The sequence below is a fragment of the Gloeophyllum trabeum genome (genome assembly GCF_000344685.1).
Source record: "Gloeophyllum trabeum ATCC 11539 unplaced genomic scaffold GLOTRscaffold_00004, whole genome shotgun sequence".
NCBI lineage: Eukaryota > Fungi > Basidiomycota > Agaricomycetes > Gloeophyllales > Gloeophyllaceae > Gloeophyllum > Gloeophyllum trabeum.
Window position 1 is genome coordinate 828605 of NW_006920413.1, and position 22004 is coordinate 850608.

Below are 22004 nucleotides of genomic sequence, written 5' to 3' on the forward strand. Positions count from 1 at the left end.
AAGCCCGGCTGGACCTGATCATTCCGAGCTGAACGCTCTCTGTTGCCATAAAGGAGGGGCACTACATTGGCAGATCAGCCGTATCGGACTTGATCGTGTGGTAAGCCACGCAGTGCTTTCTTGGGAGTTATCACTGAACACCGTCGCTTCGATTAGAGGTCTGTTGCAACGGCCCTTCCTTGCTATTACTGTAATATTTCGCCTCGGCTGCTCGAGTTATTCCATTCCCCATTCCCTCGTCCTAGGTCCGGAAACAGGAAGGAAGAAGATACGACGGTTTCTGATTCCATTCCTATCTTGACATTTAGCCGCGGCATCTGCCCCAATCGAGGACCCTGGGGTGTCGCTCTTAGGTACCGAGGGCAAGGGTCTCAAAGCTTTAAAGGGGGATCAAATCCGAGCTGAACCACCATTGAAGCAGACAACGCCCTTCATTGGCGAGCGTCCTGCACCTTTTACGTTCATGACTTCTACTTTGTCGGAAACCGCTTATCTCCTGCCCAGGGCTTTTTTCTCCTCATTCCTCCTCATATTTCTCGGGATTGTAGTGCAGTCTTTCAAAAAACGGAAATATCCCCCGGGACCCAGGGGTCTACCTGTTCTAGGTAACGTCTTCCAGCTGGAGGAAAAGATCTGGATACCTTTCAACAGATGGAAAATACAGTTCGGTAGGTGGCCATGACTTTTCATAGCGACCAACGACGACCGTTCCTCTAGGCCCTATCGTCTACCTGAATGTCTTCGGAAAGCCGTTGGTTATCTTGAACACGTACGAAGCCGCCGCCGACCTTCTGGATAAACGCTCGAACATATACTCTGACCGAGCTCCGAATATAGTCGTCCGCGACCATCTGACGGGAGGTAATGGAATGGCCTGGATGGACTATTCCGATTTGTGAGCAACTTCCTAGACAGCGCTCGCGTGCGCATATTCACCACCGATAGGTGGCGACGGATGTACCAGGTTAGCCACGATGCGTTGCATAAGAACGCCGTCAAGCTATACCATGGAATACAAAATACCGAGGCACTTATTTGGATTCAAGCTCTCTTCAGGGAGCCCGAGAGGTCTCAGGTTCATACGAGAAGGTATCCATATCAGTGCTTGACTAGGACTGATAACCAAATAAGCCTCCAGACTCGGGACATCGCTGGTATCGTCTGTGATATACGGACCTCCCCCTCTTAAGTCGGCAAACGATCCTGCTATTGCCCTGATCAACGAGCATGGAGAGCGCATGACCATTGCTGCATTGCCGTTTACACATCTGGTAGACTTCATCCCGGCTTTGAGGCACCTGCCAAGTAGGATGGTTAAGTGGAAGCGAGATGCCGAGTACTGGTACGAAAAGGACTCGCGAATGCATGAAACTATGTGCAACGAAGCAAAACAACGAAGCGTGAGCAGGTCAACTTCCTTGGGATGATTAACCAGGGCCCATATAGTTCGTCTTGCCCAGGCTGCTCGAGGAAACCAGCCAACTCTTGTAGATGGTATAACCGCCAATCAGGAGAAACTTGGTTTGACCGAGAGACAGGCGGCGTGGCTGGCGTCACTGTACTAGTGAGTATATAGTCCACAATATGACACACATCCCGTCCATTAACTGCCGATTTATAGCGCAGCCGGAGCGGAGTCGGTAAGACTTCAGAAGGGAACTCTCAGCCCAACTGTTACTAACGCCAGGTCCATAGACAGCATCAGCACTGCAGTGGTTCCTGCTAGCAATGGTTCTTCGCCCTGATGTACAAACTCGAGCTCAAGCCGAAATTGACGTTGTCGTGGGACAATCCCGTATGCCATCTTTCGCAGATTTTGACCAACTCATTTCATCCGGGCAATCATCAAAGAACTGCTGCGCTGGACCTCAGTAGCACCAGTGGGTGCGTTCTTCTGTTCCCTGCATTCAACGTGACAGGTTGATGGCGTGACCCGTCTAATTTACAGGAATACCTCACCGATGCGCGGAAGATGACTGGTATAATGGATACTTCATCCCGAAAGGCACGATCTGTATTCCAAATGTGATGTGAGCCCTGGAAACATCGTTGTTTGTGACAATAGTCACCAGTTGGCATCCGCGAAATCGATATAGGGGAATGAACAAGGATCCTGCTGTATGGGGACCTGATGCACAACAGTTCAATCCTCAGGGCCATCTCGATAAGGATGGTCGACTGGCTCAAGCCCCTGTCAATACTAAGGAAGAGTCGCATGCAACCTTCGGATTCGGACCCAGGTGAGGTGTCTCCTGCGACAAGCTTGGTACATATATGCACTCAAAATCGTCGTCCTCAGGACTTGCCCCGGTCGTCATCTAGCGAATAACTCATTATTCTTTTCCATTGCAAGCATCCTATGGGCCTCGCACATCCGTCCGGCGAGAGACAAAGGCGGGAAGGAAATCGTTCCCGATCCTTCTCAAATTATCACCGGTGGTCTTGTAATGTGAGTATGGGGCTTCAAGCTCTTTCACAACATCTGATCACTTCCCTTGGACCCAGTCGACCGGCCCCGTTCGAGTGTTCGGTGGTGCCTCGCTTTCCTCACACCGAAGCCCTTCTTGCTGAGGCGCTGGAGGAGAGCGGATATTAGTTTAGCTTCGCAGTAGATCTGACGTTACAGGATGCGGAACCGGAGTATAATGTGCCAGGTCATCCCTAGAAACCACGGAATCCTTTAAGCAACATTGTGAGAGATATTGGAGGCCCTCTTCGAGTGAAGCTAATCATGTCTTGGACTGTACACATCGCCATTCTGCCTTCATTAGGTAGGACGTCTGGACCTCGTAAATCGGATAATCTGGCAGACGCCCCAAAGCGCTAGCCTGAGACAACGAAATGAAAATATCGCAGGCTCCAAGATGAGATCTTCGAGCCGTTACGCAAGCATCTGTAGTGTGTAAGTCAGCGGAGCGACTCTCGGGTGCGTCGAAACGGCATGCACGATGGAGGACGTACAACATAAATGCCGCACGGGGCTCGCGGCATTTAGGCATTCTGGTGCGGCAGGTGCGAACCTATGATTCAGTAGATGTCGCCGGTCGGACAGCCAGACAAACAAATCCTTCCGTATTGTCTTGGAGGCGATTCAAATCGCTTGCGGCCTTGAGAAGTCGAATCGGAGGCAAGTTAAGCATACGTCTCGCCACTTATAGGACGACGTTCCCTCCGGGACACGAGTGCCTGACTGGGGCCGGCGGTGGGGGGGACGGAAAGCCAGTCAGCGCACTGTCACTGTCTTGCGGTCAGTTGCCGACAAAAGCGCAAACACATGCGATGTACCTGGAAAAATCGACCATAGAGAGAGATTCGAGTGCACTGTATTCCTGCCTATTCCAGTCTGCACCGCGAAGTTGGTGAATCTGAAGGACGCGTAGGACGGGATGGACAGATATCGAGGGTGCGTAGATATACAATGCATTACTGAGAGGAGATAAAAACAGCGTGATAGTAAGGTATGAGCGTGTGCGTGAAGATACATCTAGTGTGCTGGAGCATGGGAGACTGCTGATGGTGGTGGCTGCTGGGGGACCATGTTTTCGGGAACTGCAGATAAAACGATCTTAGACAAACATACGACAGAATTTTGCCCCAGGGGGGAGGCAAGTAAGATCAGAGATGGGGAGTCACTCACGGGGTGGGAGCTGGGGTCGTGCACCCTCGCTGAACACTCGGTTTATTAATACACCGACACCCTCGAAGACACCCAGCAGAATACCACATGCTACAGCAGAGCCTAATGCCGATCTTGGTCCGCCTGCCATTGTGTTGTTAGTCCCGTGTTTTAACGATATATCTCAGGAACAGGGTACTTGGACGAGAGATGGGAGATATAGTCAGGTACTATAGTACCTAGCTGGATCCCCCTCTCTTCCGACCGCGATCTGATGTGACGGTGGAGGACTCACTTCGCGCCGCTAGACAGCCACCTGTCAGGAAACCAGAGATAATAGCATTCCATGCATCCTCCTTTTGCCGCCATCCCTTTACAGCACAATCAAATGTCGAGAACATGCCTCCCCAAACACCGAAGTTCCCTCCCGTGACAGGTGCTCGTGCCTTGATGACGGAGACAGCACCGACAAGACGTTCGCCCTAATCACCAATGTCGTCCAGGTAGGAAAGAAGAAATATGAGCGTGTCCATCGAGGCATTCGCGATTCCATCAGACGTACCCTTGGTGAATTCCGTGCACCTTTTATACCGTGCCAGATACCACCGCCGATGGCACCCATGGCGAAAGCACCGCCAAAGTCATTAAGGATAACCCAGGGACTACAAGCAGCATCTATGAGCTCTCTATCTTGAACGGATGCCAATAGAAACAAACATACCATGGGTCTCGCGTGTGATCTGCGTGAGCCATGGTGGCAAGTGCTGTATGGAGCCTTGGGCGTGCTGACGCTGATGCGAGGGAAACTTTTCGATTTAGGGCCGGCCATCACGTGGCCAGACCACGTGACCGTGCTTTATGAGATCAACAGCCCCGCGACGCGCCTTCACTTGGAACAACGACATGACCCCCGCCACAACCCCCGGCTCAGCCGTCAGACGCCGGACACGAGTCTTTGTTGAAATTCCGCCGTCGCCACTCCACACTTCCGCCTCTTTCATCAAGTCCACTTCCCGTTTGTCCTCATCTAAGCAGAAAGAAAACACTTTCTCTACAACTGCCGACATCGACATGGCGGATTCGGCTACCAGGACCTCCCCTCGGAAGAGGAAACTTTCTGTGGCCGATAATACCCCTTCGAATGCGCCCAACGGCACGTCCAGTTCTGCTCCCAAGAAGGCGAAAGTCGCCCCTTCCAAGAGTGCAAAGTCCAAGAAGGCGGCGGGTGCCAATCCAGCACTGCAAGCCAAGCCGTCCAACGCGACGGAAGAGTTCCCTGCTGGGTCGTTCTATTGCCATCAATGCAATAAAAAGCGCAGTCTGGCCGGTGTGTCTCCTTCTGCGGCGTTTTGTCTGCTCATGCCAATCATGGTCTCCAGATGCGATCCAGTGCACATATAGCTCCAAGGATGCATCCAAGACAGAGCGTTGTAAGACACGCTATTGCAGGTTTTGTTTAAAGAACCGTTATGGGGGTGACTTTGAGGCTATCATGGCTCGTGGTGAGGATACCAAGCCGAGGGGTCATGTGAAGGGGTGTGGATACATATTCCAGTACGTATTCACTTCAGTGTATGCCCTCTACAGCCCGCATCCTGATATTCCTGAAGTTGTCCAAAATGTCAGGGCATCTGTAATTGCCGGAAGTGTCGCAAGGCACAGGGCTTAGAACCTACAGGGTAAGGACCTTGTCCCTTCCTACGGCAGGCGCATATATCCGTGCATCTCACTGATCCTCGTCCCAATCATGCTAGGAACCTCACCCTTGCTGCTCGGAGAGCGGGTGCCGAGTCGGCGGCAGCAATCCTTGGGCAGAACCCTTCGGCTCAGGTAGAGCATATGGTTCCTTCGTTTATCAGCGTCTGCTCACATATACTTTGACTACAGGGTATACTTCCCGGCAAAGGCCAACAGGTTGAGCCGGCTAAGAAAGGTTCGAAGGTCAAGGCTCATACAGGAAGCGCGGGGAGTTCTCTCACCGTTAAGTCAAAGACAGAGGTGGCCGCAGAGAAGCCTAAGACCAAGTCTAAACCAGCTGCGAAGCCCAAGCCTTTGCCGTCTCCCAAATGGAAGGCTGTGGAAACCATCCTCGACCGTTCCGGCGCTGAGGATCGCATTTATCTCCGTGAATTCGTTCTCCGGTTCGCAGTGCTCTTGGACATAAGCAAGACAAACTTGGAGGAGCTCGAGGATATTGATGCTGATTATGTGCGGGGCTCCAGTCGCTCACAAGACGAGGAAGGGGATATATGCGCTTGGGTGAGCGAGCCCTGCGTCAAAGCTATGATTGTTGGACTATTGGATGCCATCGCCGAAGAATCCGAGTCCAATACTAAGAAGGTCTGTCAGGCACGATCTGTATTTCCTGCGTGGTCCTCGCTGACAGGTTTCCCGTTCCTTCAGGCTATCAGGGAAGCCGTAAAGGAAATCCGCAACTCTGGTGCGAACCTCACCAAGATCTGGCTCGCACTCGCGACACTGCGCGACAATGTAACGTCTGGTCCGGGTTCCAAAGCCATCGACTTCCCGGATGCATTGGATCCACCCGCTTCTGCTACTTTCCGCAGCACGCGCAGCGGCTTCGCTGTCGGTAACGGCATACATGTTGCGGAATCATGGCAGTTTATCCCAATCTTACTTTCTCTGGTTGACATGGTCATGGGTACCAAGGCTGTCAAGGACGAGATTGACAAGGGTACGGAACGGGCCAAAGAGCTGCATAAGGAATGTCGAGAAGAAATAAAGAAAGAGAACGAGAGGTGGGATACGGAGAAGAAAGGTCCAGTTGTGAGTGCGATTCCTCAGCCGTTATCGGCGGTCACTCATCCACCCCTTTCCCTCAACTAAGACTAAGGAGCGGCGGGCAGCCCACAAGAACCGCGTCACGGACTTGGAGCAGGCGCTAGAAACGGCGATGACCGCTTATTCACCTCGCTCGGGACCGTTGGGCAAGGACGCCGATGGGCGCATCTACTGGGTCTTGCCGCCTGGCGCCGCTGAGAGGGAGTTTTCTTCCGCCCTTCTTTCCGACTCTAGCAAGGCGAAAGACTCTAGCAAGGCGAAAGTCACGAAGAAGGCGATGATGTCTGTCGAGGACAGGGAAGCTATGAGGAGGTGGTCGTGGTTTGTCGCGGTCTGGGGCAAGAGACCGCCCAAGGAAGTCCATGGAATTGATAAGTCAAAGAAGACTGAGGAGGAGGATGATGGGGAAGAGAAGTGGTGGGGGTTCTCCGATCCGAAGGAGATCAAGACCCTCGCTGACTGGATCGCTATCAAGTTCGGGGTAGAGAAGGGCAGGGGTTCTCCCGGCGTCGAACAACGAGACTCCTCGCGGGATACCTCAGTTACTGTGGAGGACAGGAAGGGCAAGTTGCGGAGCGCGAGTTCGAGCGCTCTGCCAGATACGGACGGATCGTCTCGAGTGTCTACTCCTTTGTCCGAGCTGTCTGACGTGGACGACGAGGACGAACTGTCGGAACTGTCTGAGGATGACGAAGATGAGGAGCGGGATGTTTTCGCAGAGGGTCCGGCGACTAGAGTCAGTATGAGGAACCTGGTCAAGGGTCTGCGCAATTACGCGGACCTGCTGGCTTGGAGGGTCGCAAAGTGGCAGAAGCCGGCGGTCTAGGAGAGTGAGAAGTGGGCATAAGTTACAGTGGTTTGTGCGAGTATAATGTGGTTCAGCGCTCGGCATTTTTATCATATCCTACATTATAGACACGTTTCACGGACACATACAGTTGCAGCTACGTTACAATTCCGCTTTACAATGTAGCTTACTAGCACATTAGAACCTGTTTCATACGAAGAGCTTGTTGCTTGGAACACACTCGGAAGGACGTCTCGCAGTTGTTATGAATATTGAGAAACAATTATCGAAGCGAGGTCGTCCGCTGACAGAGACCGCTCTACACACCTGCCTAAGCGTTGGGCGAGGTGCACTGCTAAGACGTGCTTGCACTGTCGGTGGGGAGGCGGCGTTAGGTCGGGCTGGTGGTATGAGAGGCAGTACTCACCGTGAGCTGTGAGTCTGACTTTAGGACACTGTACGCGAAGGCAGGGCATGAGCAGTATGATGGCAAGGCAGGACTGGAGGGGATGGATGGGAAGACGGAGTATGAGGACCCTGGTGTGGACCCTAGAACTTGGAATTGTGTGGCTCCCCACGGAGTTGCGTATTTAATGACTAGGAACATAGTGACATCAGTCGTGTGAGGTTAGTATACTGATACGACCATATCTGAGAGGGGCCCATTGTTCGCAGTGATAGGCTTCCTGCAAACTGATTGGCAGCATTGATGGATGGTATGACTCCTCGCTATCAGGAGTGACAGCACAAAGGAGCGACGCCGTATTCTAGAGCTACAGAGGCATATCAACATTCTATTACTTACCATTTTCTCGGTCTATCAGATCAAGAGCAGAGAGCAGCAAGCTGTCTGGAAAGAAGTGCTGCAGCTTGTGCAGAGATTCTTCAAAGACTGGATATGGCGGGTGATGAGACGAGGTTCCCTCTGACATGGTGATAATGGAGACTTACAGTTATCTTGGCTTGTTGTGTTGATGACGGATTGCAGGACCTCAAGGAGATCTGAGGGTAGCATAGTGGATCGGCTGCGCAACTTAAATACGGGTGTTTGAGAGGATAACGTTAAGAAGGATTATATTCGCCGAGCCACAGCGAGTGCTGGCTATCCGGTGCTCGACGCAAAACTCACTTCGTACACACGGGTCTAACTGGTGGAACATGTGCCCATCGACGTATGAGATCTATATATGAGAGACCATATGCTCATGAATTGCTGGAAAGTCTCACCGCATACTGAACTTGCATGAAGGGGAAGTCCGAGGTTACCAGTTCTAGTACTGGCGGGTGGCGACCAATCGCTGCGACGTCGCTCCGGCGATATGTCACGCCCAATTCTCACGAGTACAACTCATCGCCACAGTGCCATCGGTAGAATACGTTTCCGAGAGCGTGAGCGTCTGACTGCGGTGCGATACTGCATAATCTCATTCAACCTTGCCCTCTATGACAACAGCATAGAAGCGTATTGGCATAATAACTGACGGAATGTGGTATGGCCCAAACCGCAAGCTCAGGTACAAGCCCCTTCAGACGCAAATGAAACTCATCCGTGGTTTCTGCGATAAGGTATCTCAAAATAGCTCACATTAATGCGTACTTAGGGGGACTGGGTGATGCGTTCACGTCTACCATGATCGTACGGTACACCGACGTAAACCCTGATTGAGTTCAAACCTATCCAAGTCGTGCACACAGGTTACAACACGCCCCACACCCCGTACGACATTTCATAACCTCGGTGCTTCTTTGGGCCAGTGTAATCGTTGGGACCTGCTGCGCGGTGCTTCTCCTCACCGCCTTGCTTGACGGAGTCTAGTCCGCCTTTTATAAGCATGCTGCAGACACACCGTCGCAGCACTTGACTCTCCTCTCCCGACTTCTTCTTTCCCCCCTCCTTGCGTGCGATGGCCTCCAACTATGCTGCTCCCATCCCCGCTGCACCCAATAACACGTATCCGATGTCGACCTACCCGGATGCGCCTCCCTACAACGACCCATACAACGCCACAGATCGCCGGGACCTCGCCCGCACACCCAGTCCAACCCCAAGTGAACAGGAAGCACTCTCCAAGTCCGGCATTATGAAATTGGACTTGAACAAGTACAAGGATCGCGATTATTGGACGCCTCGCAGAATCAGTATGTGCTGTATTCGCTGTTCATGGGCAATCCGCTGAATCTTGGAATATTGACAGTATACGCCGTGGTGATACTCATCGTCATCGTGCTCAGTGTGCTTACCGTGATATTCCATACACAAATCGTGAAGTGGCTTCAACCCTTAGCTAAATGGATGCACGAGTAAGCTTGTTTGCTTCACTTAAACTTGGACCTGTTGCCTGATTGCTCCTTCAGTCTGAAGGCTGGTTGGTTGATACCCATCGCGATCTTTTTCGTCATTTCATTCCCACCAGTTCGTTTCCAAAAGCCTGGATCGTTAGCTTTAGCTGAAAAGCCTCTTAGCTCTTCGGCCACGAGATTCTCGCAGTGCTGTGCGGTCTCGTATGGGGCCTTGGGGCCGGCTTCGGGATAACCGCAGCCGGTACGATCCTCGGCGAGCTGGGTAACTACTAGTACGTGTCAGATTGCGTCGACCTATCCACGCAGCGAGGCTCATACGCTATACTTGCAGCGCGTTCAAGTACCTGTTGCGAAATCGGGCGGCGAAGTTCGAAGAGAAGAAGATTCAGTATGCGGCCTTGGCTAAGGTCATACGAGAAGGAGGCTTCCTGGTCGTCTTGATATGCCGGTATAGCGTCATTCCTCCTCATCGTAAGTCGGACATATTGCAGATCCGAACTTTCGGTTAATGGGTACCTAACCCAGTTACAACGGCTCTCTTCTCCACGTGCGGGATCGGCGTGCTCGTGTTCCTTGGTGCTGCTATCCTCTCGTTACCCAAGCAACTCGTCACTGTCTACATGGGTGTCCTGTTAGAGCAATCTGAAGAAGGTGAGGACATCTCCCGATCGGCCCTCTCCCTCTCCCTGTATTCATGATCCCTCCAGGCACCTCTACCAAAACGTCCAGAACAGTCACCGTCGTCCTCGTCGTTATTACGACCGTTGTCACGATAGGTGCTATGCGGTACATGCGCAAGAAGATGGATATTGCAAAGAAGGAAATCATATATCAGAGGCAAAAGGCTCGGTACGTTAGCTCCACCTAAACACCCTCACCGGCCTGCCTTAACATATGCACCCCTTCCACAGGCAAGCCGCCGCGTTTTCGAAAGGTCATCAGCCACAGTCCAGCAGCGATTCGCTGATTCCCTTGCATCCCGCCCCCGAGCCCAGCGACCTTGAGGCTGGCGGGTTCCCCGCGTCCGTGCCTCGTCTGCCCCAAGCCGGGTTCGACAGCCAGGCGTACCGTGATCGGATTTCTACTTCACCTCCCCAGCAGTACGCGCCCCCGCGTTACTGAGGTGGCGCAGGAAAAGTCGCCGTGTATACATAGTATCGATACAAAAGATACGAAACAACTGACGTCTCGTCGACATACTGTAGCATACCTCACTCTGAGCTAGACTCATTCTCACAAGCGGACAGTACTGTATCATAGGATATCTATTCCAAGGATGCACATTGCAATGCAAGATTGAATCAATCTGAATTTCAATGTGTCCCATACTATTAGGTCCTGCTTTATTGGGTTCGCAGTTAGAGGTGCACCGTGCACCATATTAGTCTCCCGTAGTAGTCTCCCGTAGGCAGACCGAATTGCCTCCCTTTTTGGCAGGAGAGAGGACAGTCGGCATGTTTTCGCATCACTCACCGCTGCACTGTAGTTATAGTACTGATATCAATAACGTCCACCCTTCCTTGACTACAGGAGGCCTGAAGCGTTGTGACGGTGCGAATTCAGAACGGCGCCTAATCCAATTCAAACGGCTTTGTCTTTACTCGCCTCATCAACATCCCTGGACGACTAAACATGTACAGATTAATCATATCATCAAGATTGCGACAACTAGACAGATGTGTGAGGTGTTCCACTCACTGACCGTAGCAGCGACAGCGCCGACAGGTCTGGCTGAACCGAGCGATCGGGGGTGCGACCATCTTAGACTGAAGGGCCTCTACAAACCTTTGCCCTCTGGAGTCCGCATGGTTCCTGCGTCCAGTCCGGAAGATAGCCAAGGTATAGTGACATTCTTTTTCAGGAGCTGCAGAGATGCCGGAGTGGACCCACTGAGCTGCACATCCAGAATTCGAGGTCAAGTGTTCAAATTGTCTTCCACGGGTGTGGCAGGGCAAGGAATCCAGAGACAACTCAAGGTGACTGACTGCGCCAGCTGGAGATCGCAGCAGATTCTTGATACTATCTGGCTTCACATTGCACGAGGTCGAGAGGGGCTCCCTCGCCTGTGCAGCAATGACATAACGAAGCCAATACCCGCCGCACTTGCGATTGACAGATGTTCGGACGGAAGGTGTGTGGATCCACCAGGAACTCGTCGCATTCCTGGATGTAAAAATATCTCATTCTTCGCTCAAGCCAACGGGATCTTTCTGTCAAAGTTCTGAACAACCCGGTAACATTCTTCGCTCGATAATATTGTACGCTTTTCAGTCTTCCAGTTCTATCAATAACTTGATACAGCACTGGAGCGGAGACTTTGGCATGCCGTATATATCGTGAAGTGGTTCTCGGGTAGCCCTTGTCAGGCTCCGCAACCTCCCCCTTTTCGCTCCTCCCTTCCGTCTTACTTTGTAGCTGAAGTGACCCGATCCGTCGCTATTGAGTATGGCTTCAGGAGTAGAGCCTTACAGTCTGGACCTGACGTGAGCTCACTGCTTGATCTTTCCGTCGTGCGATTGCTCAAATAGCATGCTTAGTTTAGGACCCCTTTTGCTAGGTTAGTGGAAGTTGATGATCCCAGGTCTAACCGCTCGAGTACATTCTTGTATAGGCGTCATCTTCAATGTGTTTTTGCTTGGGATGATGTGGGTACAGACTTACGTGTACCTTAACTCTAAAGAAAGGTGCGTAGTATGCCCTGGCAAACCCAACATGTCCTCTGATGCCGGCCAAGGGGCGCGTCGTGGATCAAGTATATGGTAATATAGTAAAATCCCTAGGTTCGTATACGCAGACGCTTTACTGTCTTCCAGGTCGTCTTCCTTTTCGTGGTTGACAATGTCAACTCTGGGATGGATGTGGCTATGATATATGACTACACCATCAAAGACTTCGGGAACGTCACTAAGATCCAGTTTACGAACGCCAGTGAGTCCATCTATGCACTTTGAAAGAGGATGGGATCCTCATTAACAATCTTTGTGACCGCCCTCAGTGTTCAACGCCGGTGAGTCTTCGCTAGCTTTTGCCAAGTAGTCCAACATTCTTACAACCATACCGTAGAACCTGTGACAACAGTATTATCCGCGATATCTTCGCGCTTGTACAGTACTTATTGTATGAGAATATAGGGCATTATCGCATCTGTCGTGCATTGTTTCTATGCATGGTTCGTATCTTGCTACCATAAAAGCCAACTTCAGATAAACAAATTCAAACTAGGAGAATCACGGTTCTAACTGGACGACTCTGGCTTGGTATTGTTATTATTGCCACGTCTCTCACGTCAAGCCGTACGTGCATCCTTGTTCGTTCGACAGCACGCGAGTGAAGCTTACCATGTAATTAGTCTGTGCAATAGGCGCCTCTATTGGTATAACCATCCTCAAATCTGTTCGTCCACCGAAAATCATAGCAATGCGTTCCTACTGACATATAGTGAAATTTGGCAGAAGTTCTCTGGGTTGCAACAGGTCGAACGAGTGGTGATCGTCTGGCTGGCCGGGGCCGCTGTGACGGATGTAATTATTACTGCGGGATTGGTCTGGCACTTGGTACGAATGTTCCTCCATACCACTCGAGTCCGTGCGGACTGATAGTGATGGCAACAGCACAGACAGAAAACCATCTTTCCTGAGACAGAAGATCTGCTCACGAAACTTATGCGCGGTGCGTATTTTGATTGTCGTCCCATTGCAATTAACGAACATGCCTCTCGAAAGTGGCCATTCCTACGGGTATGATCACTTCCGTAGTAGCTACACTGAACCTAATCTTGTATCTCACGACGGTGAGCCTGCTGCATCAATATTCTGAAGAGGTAGTCTAACAGAGCCCGGAGCACAGAAGACCTCTATGTGGGTAACACTATTTTCTCGGTGTGGTTGTGCTTACCATAGCTTTGATAGCCCTCTGATATTCAATCTGCCCTTGGCAAAATTGTACACAAACTGTGTTCTGTCATCACTTAATGCGCGGAAGTTCTGGTTCTCGAGCCCGAGTGAAGAAGCTTCATCTTCCATGTTCAAGCCCTACAACTTACGCACTGACCGTCGCCCGAGGTCTCAGTACCCCCAGAGGGATGGTGGCATACAGATCACTACTACCTCTGTGGTACGTTTATTTGTTATCTTCAGATTTCATGTGCCTCTCACACTCGTTTCCAGGTACATCATGATAATTCTATGGATGCCCTCGAGCTGGAACCTGTCAAATCTTCGAATATCGCAAGTCTTGAGGAGAAAAATAAAACGGAAGATGGCTATAAGCTTACAATAACAGATTTCAGGAGCGGGGATACAGCTGTGTAACATTTGTAGGAACCATATCATCATGATGCACGTTAGCTGCTATGTTATCCGTCATCTGTGGAACTATGAACGACTACCGTCACTTGTTACTTATGTGTTACGAAGTATGAAGCGATTGCGCTCTTGTCGCCGAGATGAAACTTATTCCGCTGACGAGCAGGATGGTGAGACATTGTCCATTTGTCTGGTGTGGCAGATGCACTCAGCCTTCAGGCAGGGCCGCGGCGCTCGGACCGCAACCTAAGTCCGTAACTACGCCCGTACGCGTACGAACGTCAATAGGATTGTTCGGCCACAAACCACATATTGAGACTGGAATGGGCGCCAAATATTATTAGCATGCCCGAAGAGCCTTCAGGACATCCGGAACCGCAAGTGCTCCTTTTCTTGTTCAGCAGCTGCATTGCTCTGGCTTCGGGGACGAGGATCAACTGTACGGGGTGTCTCATCTATTCTGGCGCTGCACTATGGGTGTGCCCTGTAAAAGTAAGCATTCCGTTCCCTGTGCCATTGGCCCCAGGCTCATGGCGAATCAAAACTCCGAGAACGTCAATGCACTTACGCACGGCCAGCTTCTGTGTACGTCCGTAGCAACATTAGACTAAAACGCGGGGTACTGCGACTTCAATAAAAGGAGCGGGCAGTCCAAAGACTCCCCAAGACCGGATTGCTTGGGGGCCTCTGGTCGTCCCGCTCGAGAAAATGTCACTCTTTAAAATAGTCGCTACTCTCTTCCTTCTCTACCCTCAAATCGTGTCCAGCAAATCGGCGGTTGCACTATACACTCCTTCCCATAGCCCCTGTCCTGACGGTTTCTCCCTGTATCGACCGGTGGGAATCTCTAATCAGACCCTGAGCGAAGGGGAGTCTGCGTACGTCTCTTCTCGCAAGAATCATGTCCTCCCTGAAGCTTGGAAGTCGTACCTTTCAAATGTTGAAGGTACCAACGTGTCCTTGCCTGGATATGTCTCGTCAATCCTCAGCGGCGCCAACGGCACCGAGGTATATCCTACGCTCGGGATAGCGACCAGCGGTGGCGGATGGCGAGCAGCCATATTCGGCGGCGGCGTGCTAAACGCCCTGGACGGAAGAAATGTGTCTTCGTCCAGAAACGGAGCCGGCGGACTATTACAGGCCGCCACGTACCTCACCGGTCTGTCTGGAGGAGCGTGGTTAGTGACGTCCATGATGCAAGCCAACTTTCCCGTGATTCATGACCTCGTCTTCGGCACGTCCGGGGGAGGACAGAGCTCCAGGTTTGGCGGATGGCTTCCCCAGTACAGTCTGGCTACGCCGAGCGATGATTTAGTCACCGATGTTGCCTACCTTGCGGGTTTGGTTGCGGATATCCAGGGAAAGCATCTTGCGGGCTTTCCGATTACAATCGCGGATATCTGGGCGGGAAACCTGGCTAGACACTTCTTAAATGGGACGAATGGAGCCAATTTCTACGATTTTACCAAAGCCCATGGAGCCGGGTTGACTTTATCCGGTGTTGCAAAGACGTGAGTGGTTTCACGTATCCAAGGAAGCACCGACAAACAACTCACAAATATGACAGCGCAACATTCGCTTCTTTCAACGAACCGTTCCCCATCGTCATCGCCGACTCGAAATCAAATGGCGGCAATAAGTCCAACATACTTGTAGGCGGCCAAATTCCTCTCACCAACCCTATTTACGAGTTCAACGTCTGTAAGTGGAACAACCCATGGATTGCTTGACGGAATAAATACCTGAACTGCATATTAACAGATGAAATGGGTTCATATGACCCGACTTTAGCAGCTTTCGCCCAAACCAAGTATATGGGTACTACAAATGGCAGTACTTGCGTTACGGGCTTCGACCAGCTTTCATTCGTTCAAGCCACGTCGTCCGACGTATTCACCAGCTACAATACGACAAACGTACGTACCGTGGCCTGTACTCTTCCGACCAACTCTCACACATCCGAGTCAACAGCTGACTGCAATACTGCAACTCTTGGATCCGATCATCGACCTAACGCTCCTGGAGCCCAATATCGAACTGGATGCAGCAGTGTATCCCAACCCATTCTACGGTGTCAACAAAGGGACGTACATCGACTCTGATGAGACTTACCTCAATCTCGTGGATGGCGGCTTCAACACCGAGAGCATCCCTCTGCAGCCGCTACTTGTGCAGGCTAGAGGAGTGGAAGTCATTCTAGCTATAGACGCGGTGAGTCCAACGGGTATTCGGGAGAGTCGCGACCGATATGAAACTTGAATTGAATGTAGACCGCCGACGTCGATGGCTATGCCGCAGGCAGCTCGCTCATTGTAAGCCTTGGATCACCTTCGTGTCTCGATCATCACTGGCTCACTCACTCCATACAGGCCTCTCAAACCCGCACTACCTTCTTTCCGTCTGCATACTCCTTTCCCCCGGTACCCAGCTCAGTGGATGATTTTATAGAGAAAAACCTAACTTCTCGCCCAACGTTCTTCGGCTGCAACTCGTCCAGCCCTACGCCGCTCATTATCTACGTCCCCAACGGCGCACCTCTACCAGGGCAGCCTCCTCTTACTAATACATCGTCGGATCAGCTTGAGTATAGTTTAATGGAGGTTCAGGGTATGTTGGACCAAACATTCGATATGGCGACCCTCCGCGGGGTCGATGATGACTGGCCAGCCTGTCTCGCGTGCGCCGTTGTTGACAGAGCCAGAGTAATGTTGGGCGCAATCAGAAGTGGAGTGTGTGAGACGTGCATGAAGGAGTACTGCTGGAGTTAAGGTAAACACGTAGAAACGCTGCTTTGGAGTCTTCTGTAGGGAGCTAAGGAAGGAGCGGTGCGGGTTCTACGTCGTTTTAGTACTACAGTAATATACAGTACTGTCTCCCGGTCGTAGGTTGGGATCCAGAAGCGGCTTCAAATGCCCAGTCACTTTTCTTCCTTACCTAGCGTGTATGACACAGCGCGAGGAGTCCCAAGGTCTCGGAGGCCCGTCTGCATTTTGGCACGACGCGGTCGACGTCGTTTGTGACGCGTCTTATATGTATGTACCTTATCACGTGCCGTGACTTGTGTTCAGAGAAACACAAAATCCAGTACGTATACCGTTACGACGCTTGCTGTGGCCGCCCTGAAGGCTTGAGCGTTGAAGCTTCCGCATGTCGTCGTTTGTGTGCGAGTGAGAAGAAGCATGGCTACTGTATCGGTGAGACCATGTACATGACGAACCACTGGAACTGGATTGGAAGCTTCGAAGCACTCAGTGCCACTCACTGTCACTGATCCGGATTGATGTCATTTGGGATTCAGGTTTCCTCGAGCTCTTACGCGACTGGCCTCGCGAAGCCTCGCAATCTCTCGCAATGGATAGCTGTATCTATCAAGAAGGATGCTTGATATTGGGACTCCATCCGAGTAGCCGAAGTAATGCTGGATTACACGCTCTGACAGGTCGCCATGCCTTGCTTGCCTCGTGGGTGCAAGGGCGACGAACACTTCTATCATTCCGACCAAACAATGTCGATCTGCTGATCATGATAACATTGAGACTGCCACGAGATCTGGACTGTTCCCGTTATAAGATGCGCTTTCGAGTCTCGCCAATGTGTCTTATAATTCCGAGGGCAGCTCCGGCAGACCACGGCTGACTCGTGTTCGAACGGGAATTGGCGGGACCGCTGGCCAGCCCCACAAATAGGTTGCTCTCGGGTACTTTTCTGTCAGCGGTCCTGGTATTACTCCGGCTGACATACAGTGTATATATCTCGCACTCCAAGAAGATAGTCTGTAACCCACGATGCTGGTCCGTGGTCTCTTAGGCTTCATCACTCTCTGGTCCCATCTGGTCCCATCTGCTTTAGGCCAGTCTGCGTCGTCTGCGTACACTCCGACCTTCGGTCCTTGCCCAGAGGGGTTTTCTCTCCATCGAACAACAGATTCCTCGAATCAAACTCTTAGCGCCGGAGAACACGCCTATATCTCCTCTCGCAAGGCCAACGTTCTCCCTGGATCATGGAAATCATATCTGTATAATCTTCAGTCCACGAACGCGTCTCTGCCTTCATACGTCTCTTCCATTCTCAGCGGTGCCAACGGCTCCAATGCATATCCTACACTAGGTATTGCTACGAGCGGGGGAGGGTATAGGGCTGCAATTTTTGGAGCAGGCGTCCTGAATGCTCTCGACGGACGTAATTCCACTTCGTCGCATGCTGGGACTGGTGGACTGCTTCAGTCCGCGACATACTTGACTGGGTTATCTGGGGGCTCCTGGCTTCTCGTTTCTCTTGTTCAGGCGGACTTTCCTCCATTCCAGGAGCTCGTTTTCGGCCCGAGTGATAACTCCACGTCCAGTGGTTTTGGAGGCTGGTTGGCTCAGTACAACTTATTCGAACCAAGCGGTGACCCGGTTAAGGACACGCTGTATGATGCAGCCATGGTTGCCGAAGTACGAGGAAAGCATGATGCTGGCTTCCCTGTGACAATTGCCGATGTCTGGGCTCGGCTGCTCTCGAGGCATTTTGTTAACGGGACGAACTCTGGGAATATCGACGACGTGACCCAGACTCATGGCGCTGGTATAACATGGTCGCAAGTCGCTAATACGTGCGTTGCTAGCGATGACTAGTGGATTAGCCGCATAGATTAACCTGCGAATGCCTAGGTCTACATTTGCGTCGCATAATGAACCATTCCCTATTGTCGTAGCTGATTCAGTATCGAATACTGAGAACCGCTCCAGTATAATCACCGCAGAGGGAGACTTGGTACCCCTCACAAACCCTATTTACGAGTTCAACGTCTGTGGGTAAAGTCCACTCGCGAGCTCGCAAGCTGAATGTGACGTCGCTTTTTTGGCAGATGAGATGGGATCATACGACCCAACTTTGTCTACCTTTACGCCGACGCAATATCTAGGCACGACGAATACTTCTATCTGCATCACTGGCTTCGATCAAGCTTCATTCATCGAAGCGACCTCGTCGGAGCTTTTCAATGAGGCTAATGTTACGGTATGGCTTCGTTACCCAAGATGGAGAAACCTTCTGACCATTTGGTTATTTAGGCGGCGAGCCTGCTAAATTCTACTGCTGGGCCATTCTTCACCCTCCTCAACCAGAGCATACCCCAAGCCAATGTCGAGTTGGACGTTTCCCTGTATCCCAATCCATTCTACGGAGTAGCTAACGGTACCTACATCGACTCGACGCAAGAATACCTACAGCTTGTTGATGGCGGAGAGGATGGTGAAGTCATACCTCTGCAGCCGCTTCTGGTAAAGGCCCGAGGAGTGGACGTTATTATTGCTATTGACGCGGTGTGTGAGGATTCACTCGGTCGTGACATTGGTGACTTGATTGACGACATCGAACTGAATAGAGCTCAGATGAAGACAACTATGCCCGTGGTAGTTCACTGATTGTAAGTAAAAGTCACAGCTTAACCGTCGGAAGACTTCTCACAAATGCTCGACAGGCAACGCAAAACCGAACTTCTCTTTTCCCCTCGGCATATTCGTTCCCTCCGGTCCCTACTTCACTGGACGAATTTACCAGGGACAACCTGACAGCTCATCCGACGTTCTTCGGCTGTAACTCATCGGCCCCAACACCCCTGCTTATTTATATACCCAATGGTCAAGCACCACCGGGCGAGCCTTCCCTCACCAACACCTCAACATTACAAATACAGTACCAGCCAGCAGACGTGCAAGCTATGTTGGACCAGTCGTTCACTATAGCTACTCTAAAAGGGATGGACGCTGACTGGCCAGCTTGTCTTGCATGTGCTGTGGTGGATAAAGCAAGGGATAGAGTGGGTGTCCAGAGGAGTGGACTGTGCGGATCGTGCTTCAGCAGGTACTGCTGGGGTGGTACGAATAGCACCACTGGCACCGGGGGTTCTTCGAGTTCAGCAGGTAGCAGGAGGCTCTCCATGAATAGCTGGTTGCTGACGGTGACCTTGGCAATTTCGCTGGCTTGGTCCTTATAACAATGCTCATCTTATAACATCGGTCGAACACCATCATCAATTATCAATCAGAACAACATTCACTACGTCGACAAACACATGCATTTATGTCCGACATATTCATCCGCTTACTAATGAGGAAGGTGTCTCGCCAAGTTCAACATCACGTCGCCCAGAAAACAGTCTCAAACGTTTCGGGCCTTTAGTGCCGCAACATGCAGTGCTTCCATTGCATATACGGTGGTGTTCGGGTAAATCTGGTGATGTGTGAGATCTCGAGCCACACTGCGTTCAACTTAACTCACCGTATACCCGTCATTTGGTGTAGCGCCAGTACTCAAGTAGGATCCAGCTTGCCTATTGGGGAAGGTCGAATGTGATTCTATGGCTACACATGCATCTGCAAGGCTCACCAGATGAGGTCCCCCGTTAGACCAGAGCTTAGTATTGTGGAGTACCACTGTGCGTAAGTTCCGGTCTGGTTGGACGTCACGCCAAATTCTTCCAGCAGCACGGGCTTATTATACGTCTTCTGGGACGTAGCATGATCCTGGATCCATTGGACCCCAAATCCGGTCGGATCAGCGGTCTGTCCCCAAGAGACCTACCAATCGGTAAGCTGCTGAATCATGCGAGCATACCTAGCAGCGGACGAACCGGATATAACTGCAGATACGTCAAGTCAACCGTGAGTGTATCTGGGGAGATGTTTAAACACTGACATGGGCAGTACCGAAGTCAAGGGTGGAGATACCCATATTAGCGTTGAAATCGATACCTTCGGTTCCCCTAAAAGCGTATAGGGTAAATCAGAGTGACTTGTTACCACTACGAGGTAAACACAGACTGGTAGGGGTAGAGCGGACTGCTAGGCTCGTTGAAGAAACCCTCGTCACCAATAGCCACCAAATGGTTCGAGTCTATGGACTTGATATAGGCGGACATGGTGCTCGCCCATGCTGTGATGGTGGTGGTGTTGCAGCTACCACTCGTAACACTAACCATAAAGAGATCAGCGTCAGGGAATAGAAAACTGGCGTAGACGTGAACGCACCCAGTTGAACCCGCACATCGCGGCTCGTTCGCTGAATATTGAATCAGCTATATGCCCGAACGCTTGGAGCGGCTTTCCGCACCTAGTTCCCATGCCATAATAGTGGGCTCGTTAATGTACCGTGATATGAACGTCTTGACGTAGTTCTTGTATGCAGCCTAGCGGAAGCTTAAGCGTCAATCTCCGAAACCCACCATTCTCGGGTCTCTGTTCCATTACCTGAGTAGCTGCGTTCGTGTAGAAGTAATCGTGAGGGGACCCTTGACCAATGAGCTGGTTGACATATACATCCATGCCGCCGTAATCAGACCAGTTATTGGTTCTACGCCGCAAATCAGTGACCGATTCTAACATTCCGCCACCGAGACGTGACACGTACAGAGTTACGATCAGACGAAGACCGTTAGCCTTGGCTGCAGCTACAACGTTGTCTGATATATATTTATATGTGAGCTCAAATTATGCGCATGAGGGTAGGGGAATTACCGAAGTTGCCTAACCCCGTAGGTCCGGTGTTCACTGTTGCAGTACCGTTGGTCCACAGCTGATAATAGGCTGTACTAATCGGCGCCGTCACATCGTTAAATCCCCTACCCTTCTATGTCAGACATGCCCTCAAGGTTAATGCTCTGGCGTCTCACCAAGTGCGAACGGCAGTGGCGCCTGTCCGCGCAATATCCGCAAATGCTTGGTTCATCTGAGCGGTGGTCAAGCCCATAAGGCCCACCCAGTACGAGTTGGCACTGGAAGACGCGTGAGAAACGAGGCAGGAGATACCGGGTGATATCAGGCTCACCCGACTACAGTGAACGGCGATCCATTCAGAGTGAAGCGTTGTCCTGAGGTCTTTACGAAACTGGTAGCCGCCTGGACGCCCAAAGACGCTAGCAGTGCAGCGCCTGAAGCGATACTTATACTGAGGAGCTTCATCCTTTAGTTGGTCCAGTCGTGCGGGGTGAAATGCTTCTTATATGCTGGAACCTGAGTGTAGACTTGACGGGTCTCTTTGGAACGTCGGCGACTCGGCGTATCCTCGCTCCAAGAGAATATCCCCCGATAGTCGGCCACGCGGGAATTAATCGATTCGCAGTAGTTCATGAGAGACCATTTACCACGCAAGTTCAAGCGGTCGAGCTACTTGTCATCACTTGGGGCCTTCCTCGATACAAGCTTGACATCAG

At 51.4% G+C, this 22004-nt stretch overlaps 9 protein-coding genes across 9 annotated transcripts; 7 read left to right on the forward strand and 2 right to left on the reverse strand.

The window, feature by feature from the left end:
- Positions 1-463: 463 nt before the first annotated feature.
- On the forward strand, positions 464-1427 carry GLOTRDRAFT_37698 (uncharacterized protein; the record flags this gene model as incomplete). The annotated part of the gene is made up of 4 exons (XM_007865705.1): positions 464-668; positions 718-895; positions 946-1089; positions 1139-1427. The coding sequence occupies 4 exons, from the start codon at positions 464-466 to the stop codon at positions 1425-1427; spliced, it is 816 nt and encodes a 271-aa protein (XP_007863896.1).
- Positions 1428-1956: 529 nt separating this feature from the next.
- Positions 1957-2453, forward strand: GLOTRDRAFT_39005 (cytochrome P450; the record flags this gene model as incomplete). Its single annotated transcript, XM_007865789.1, has 3 exons — positions 1957-2030; positions 2097-2240; positions 2300-2453. Coding segments are annotated over 3 exons (372 nt in total), but the record flags the coding sequence as incomplete, so codon positions are not given.
- An 868-nt stretch (positions 2454-3321) lies between these two features.
- On the reverse strand, positions 3322-4369 carry GLOTRDRAFT_73560 (Tim17-domain-containing protein; the record flags this gene model as incomplete). The annotated part of the gene is made up of 5 exons (XM_007866009.1): positions 3322-3549; positions 3638-3760; positions 3912-4098; positions 4179-4278; positions 4338-4369. The coding sequence occupies 5 exons, from the start codon at positions 4367-4369 to the stop codon at positions 3485-3487; spliced, it is 507 nt and encodes a 168-aa protein (XP_007864200.1). The 3' UTR covers positions 3322-3484.
- A 318-nt stretch (positions 4370-4687) lies between these two features.
- GLOTRDRAFT_120403 (uncharacterized protein) lies at positions 4688-7657 on the forward strand (the record flags this gene model as incomplete). Its single annotated transcript, XM_007866010.1, has 8 exons — positions 4688-4943; positions 4996-5170; positions 5227-5295; positions 5371-5446; positions 5504-5956; positions 6020-6403; positions 6465-7576; positions 7633-7657. The coding sequence occupies 7 exons, from the start codon at positions 4688-4690 to the stop codon at positions 7242-7244; spliced, it is 2193 nt and encodes a 730-aa protein (XP_007864201.1). The 3' UTR covers positions 7245-7576; positions 7633-7657.
- Positions 7658-9838: 2181 nt separating this feature from the next.
- GLOTRDRAFT_38941 (uncharacterized protein) lies at positions 9839-10204 on the forward strand (the record flags this gene model as incomplete). Its single annotated transcript, XM_007865786.1, has 2 exons — positions 9839-9977; positions 10032-10204. Coding segments are annotated over 2 exons (312 nt in total), but the record flags the coding sequence as incomplete, so codon positions are not given.
- Positions 10205-11951: 1747 nt separating this feature from the next.
- Positions 11952-13816, forward strand: GLOTRDRAFT_137474 (uncharacterized protein; the record flags this gene model as incomplete). Its single annotated transcript, XM_007866011.1, has 16 exons — positions 11952-11989; positions 12044-12063; positions 12118-12190; positions 12241-12265; positions 12320-12434; positions 12502-12513; positions 12570-12583; positions 12638-12675; positions 12729-12799; positions 12856-12899; positions 12959-13060; positions 13118-13175; positions 13229-13296; positions 13353-13363; positions 13415-13619; positions 13673-13816. 16 exons carry the CDS (start codon positions 11952-11954, stop codon positions 13814-13816), a joined length of 1038 nt encoding a protein of 345 aa, XP_007864202.1.
- Positions 13817-14518: 702 nt separating this feature from the next.
- GLOTRDRAFT_127421 (FabD/lysophospholipase-like protein) lies at positions 14519-16578 on the forward strand (the record flags this gene model as incomplete). Its single annotated transcript, XM_007866012.1, has 6 exons — positions 14519-15321; positions 15378-15511; positions 15572-15726; positions 15782-16021; positions 16081-16122; positions 16180-16578. 6 exons carry the CDS (start codon positions 14519-14521, stop codon positions 16576-16578), a joined length of 1773 nt encoding a protein of 590 aa, XP_007864203.1.
- A 1017-nt stretch (positions 16579-17595) lies between these two features.
- On the forward strand, positions 17596-19790 carry GLOTRDRAFT_38595 (uncharacterized protein; the record flags this gene model as incomplete). Its single annotated transcript, XM_007865764.1, is given in 6 exon segments — positions 17596-18404; positions 18463-18602; positions 18660-18855; positions 18873-19138; positions 19186-19220; positions 19275-19790. 6 exon segments carry the CDS (start codon positions 17596-17598, stop codon positions 19788-19790), a joined length of 1962 nt encoding a protein of 653 aa, XP_007863955.1.
- On the reverse strand, positions 19524-21876 carry GLOTRDRAFT_110405 (mannanase). The gene is made up of 14 exons (XM_007866013.1): positions 21785-21876; positions 21620-21756; positions 21465-21566; positions 21310-21413; positions 21203-21254; positions 21043-21145; positions 20906-20981; positions 20824-20854; positions 20617-20766; positions 20492-20558; positions 20427-20435; positions 20183-20373; positions 20075-20126; positions 19524-20026 (listed from the first exon to the last, which is right to left on the reverse strand). The coding sequence occupies exons 2-14, from the start codon at positions 21751-21753 to the stop codon at positions 19955-19957; spliced, it is 1143 nt and encodes a 380-aa protein (XP_007864204.1). The 5' UTR covers positions 21754-21756; positions 21785-21876; the 3' UTR covers positions 19524-19954.
- Between the last annotated feature and the right edge of the window lie 128 nt (positions 21877-22004).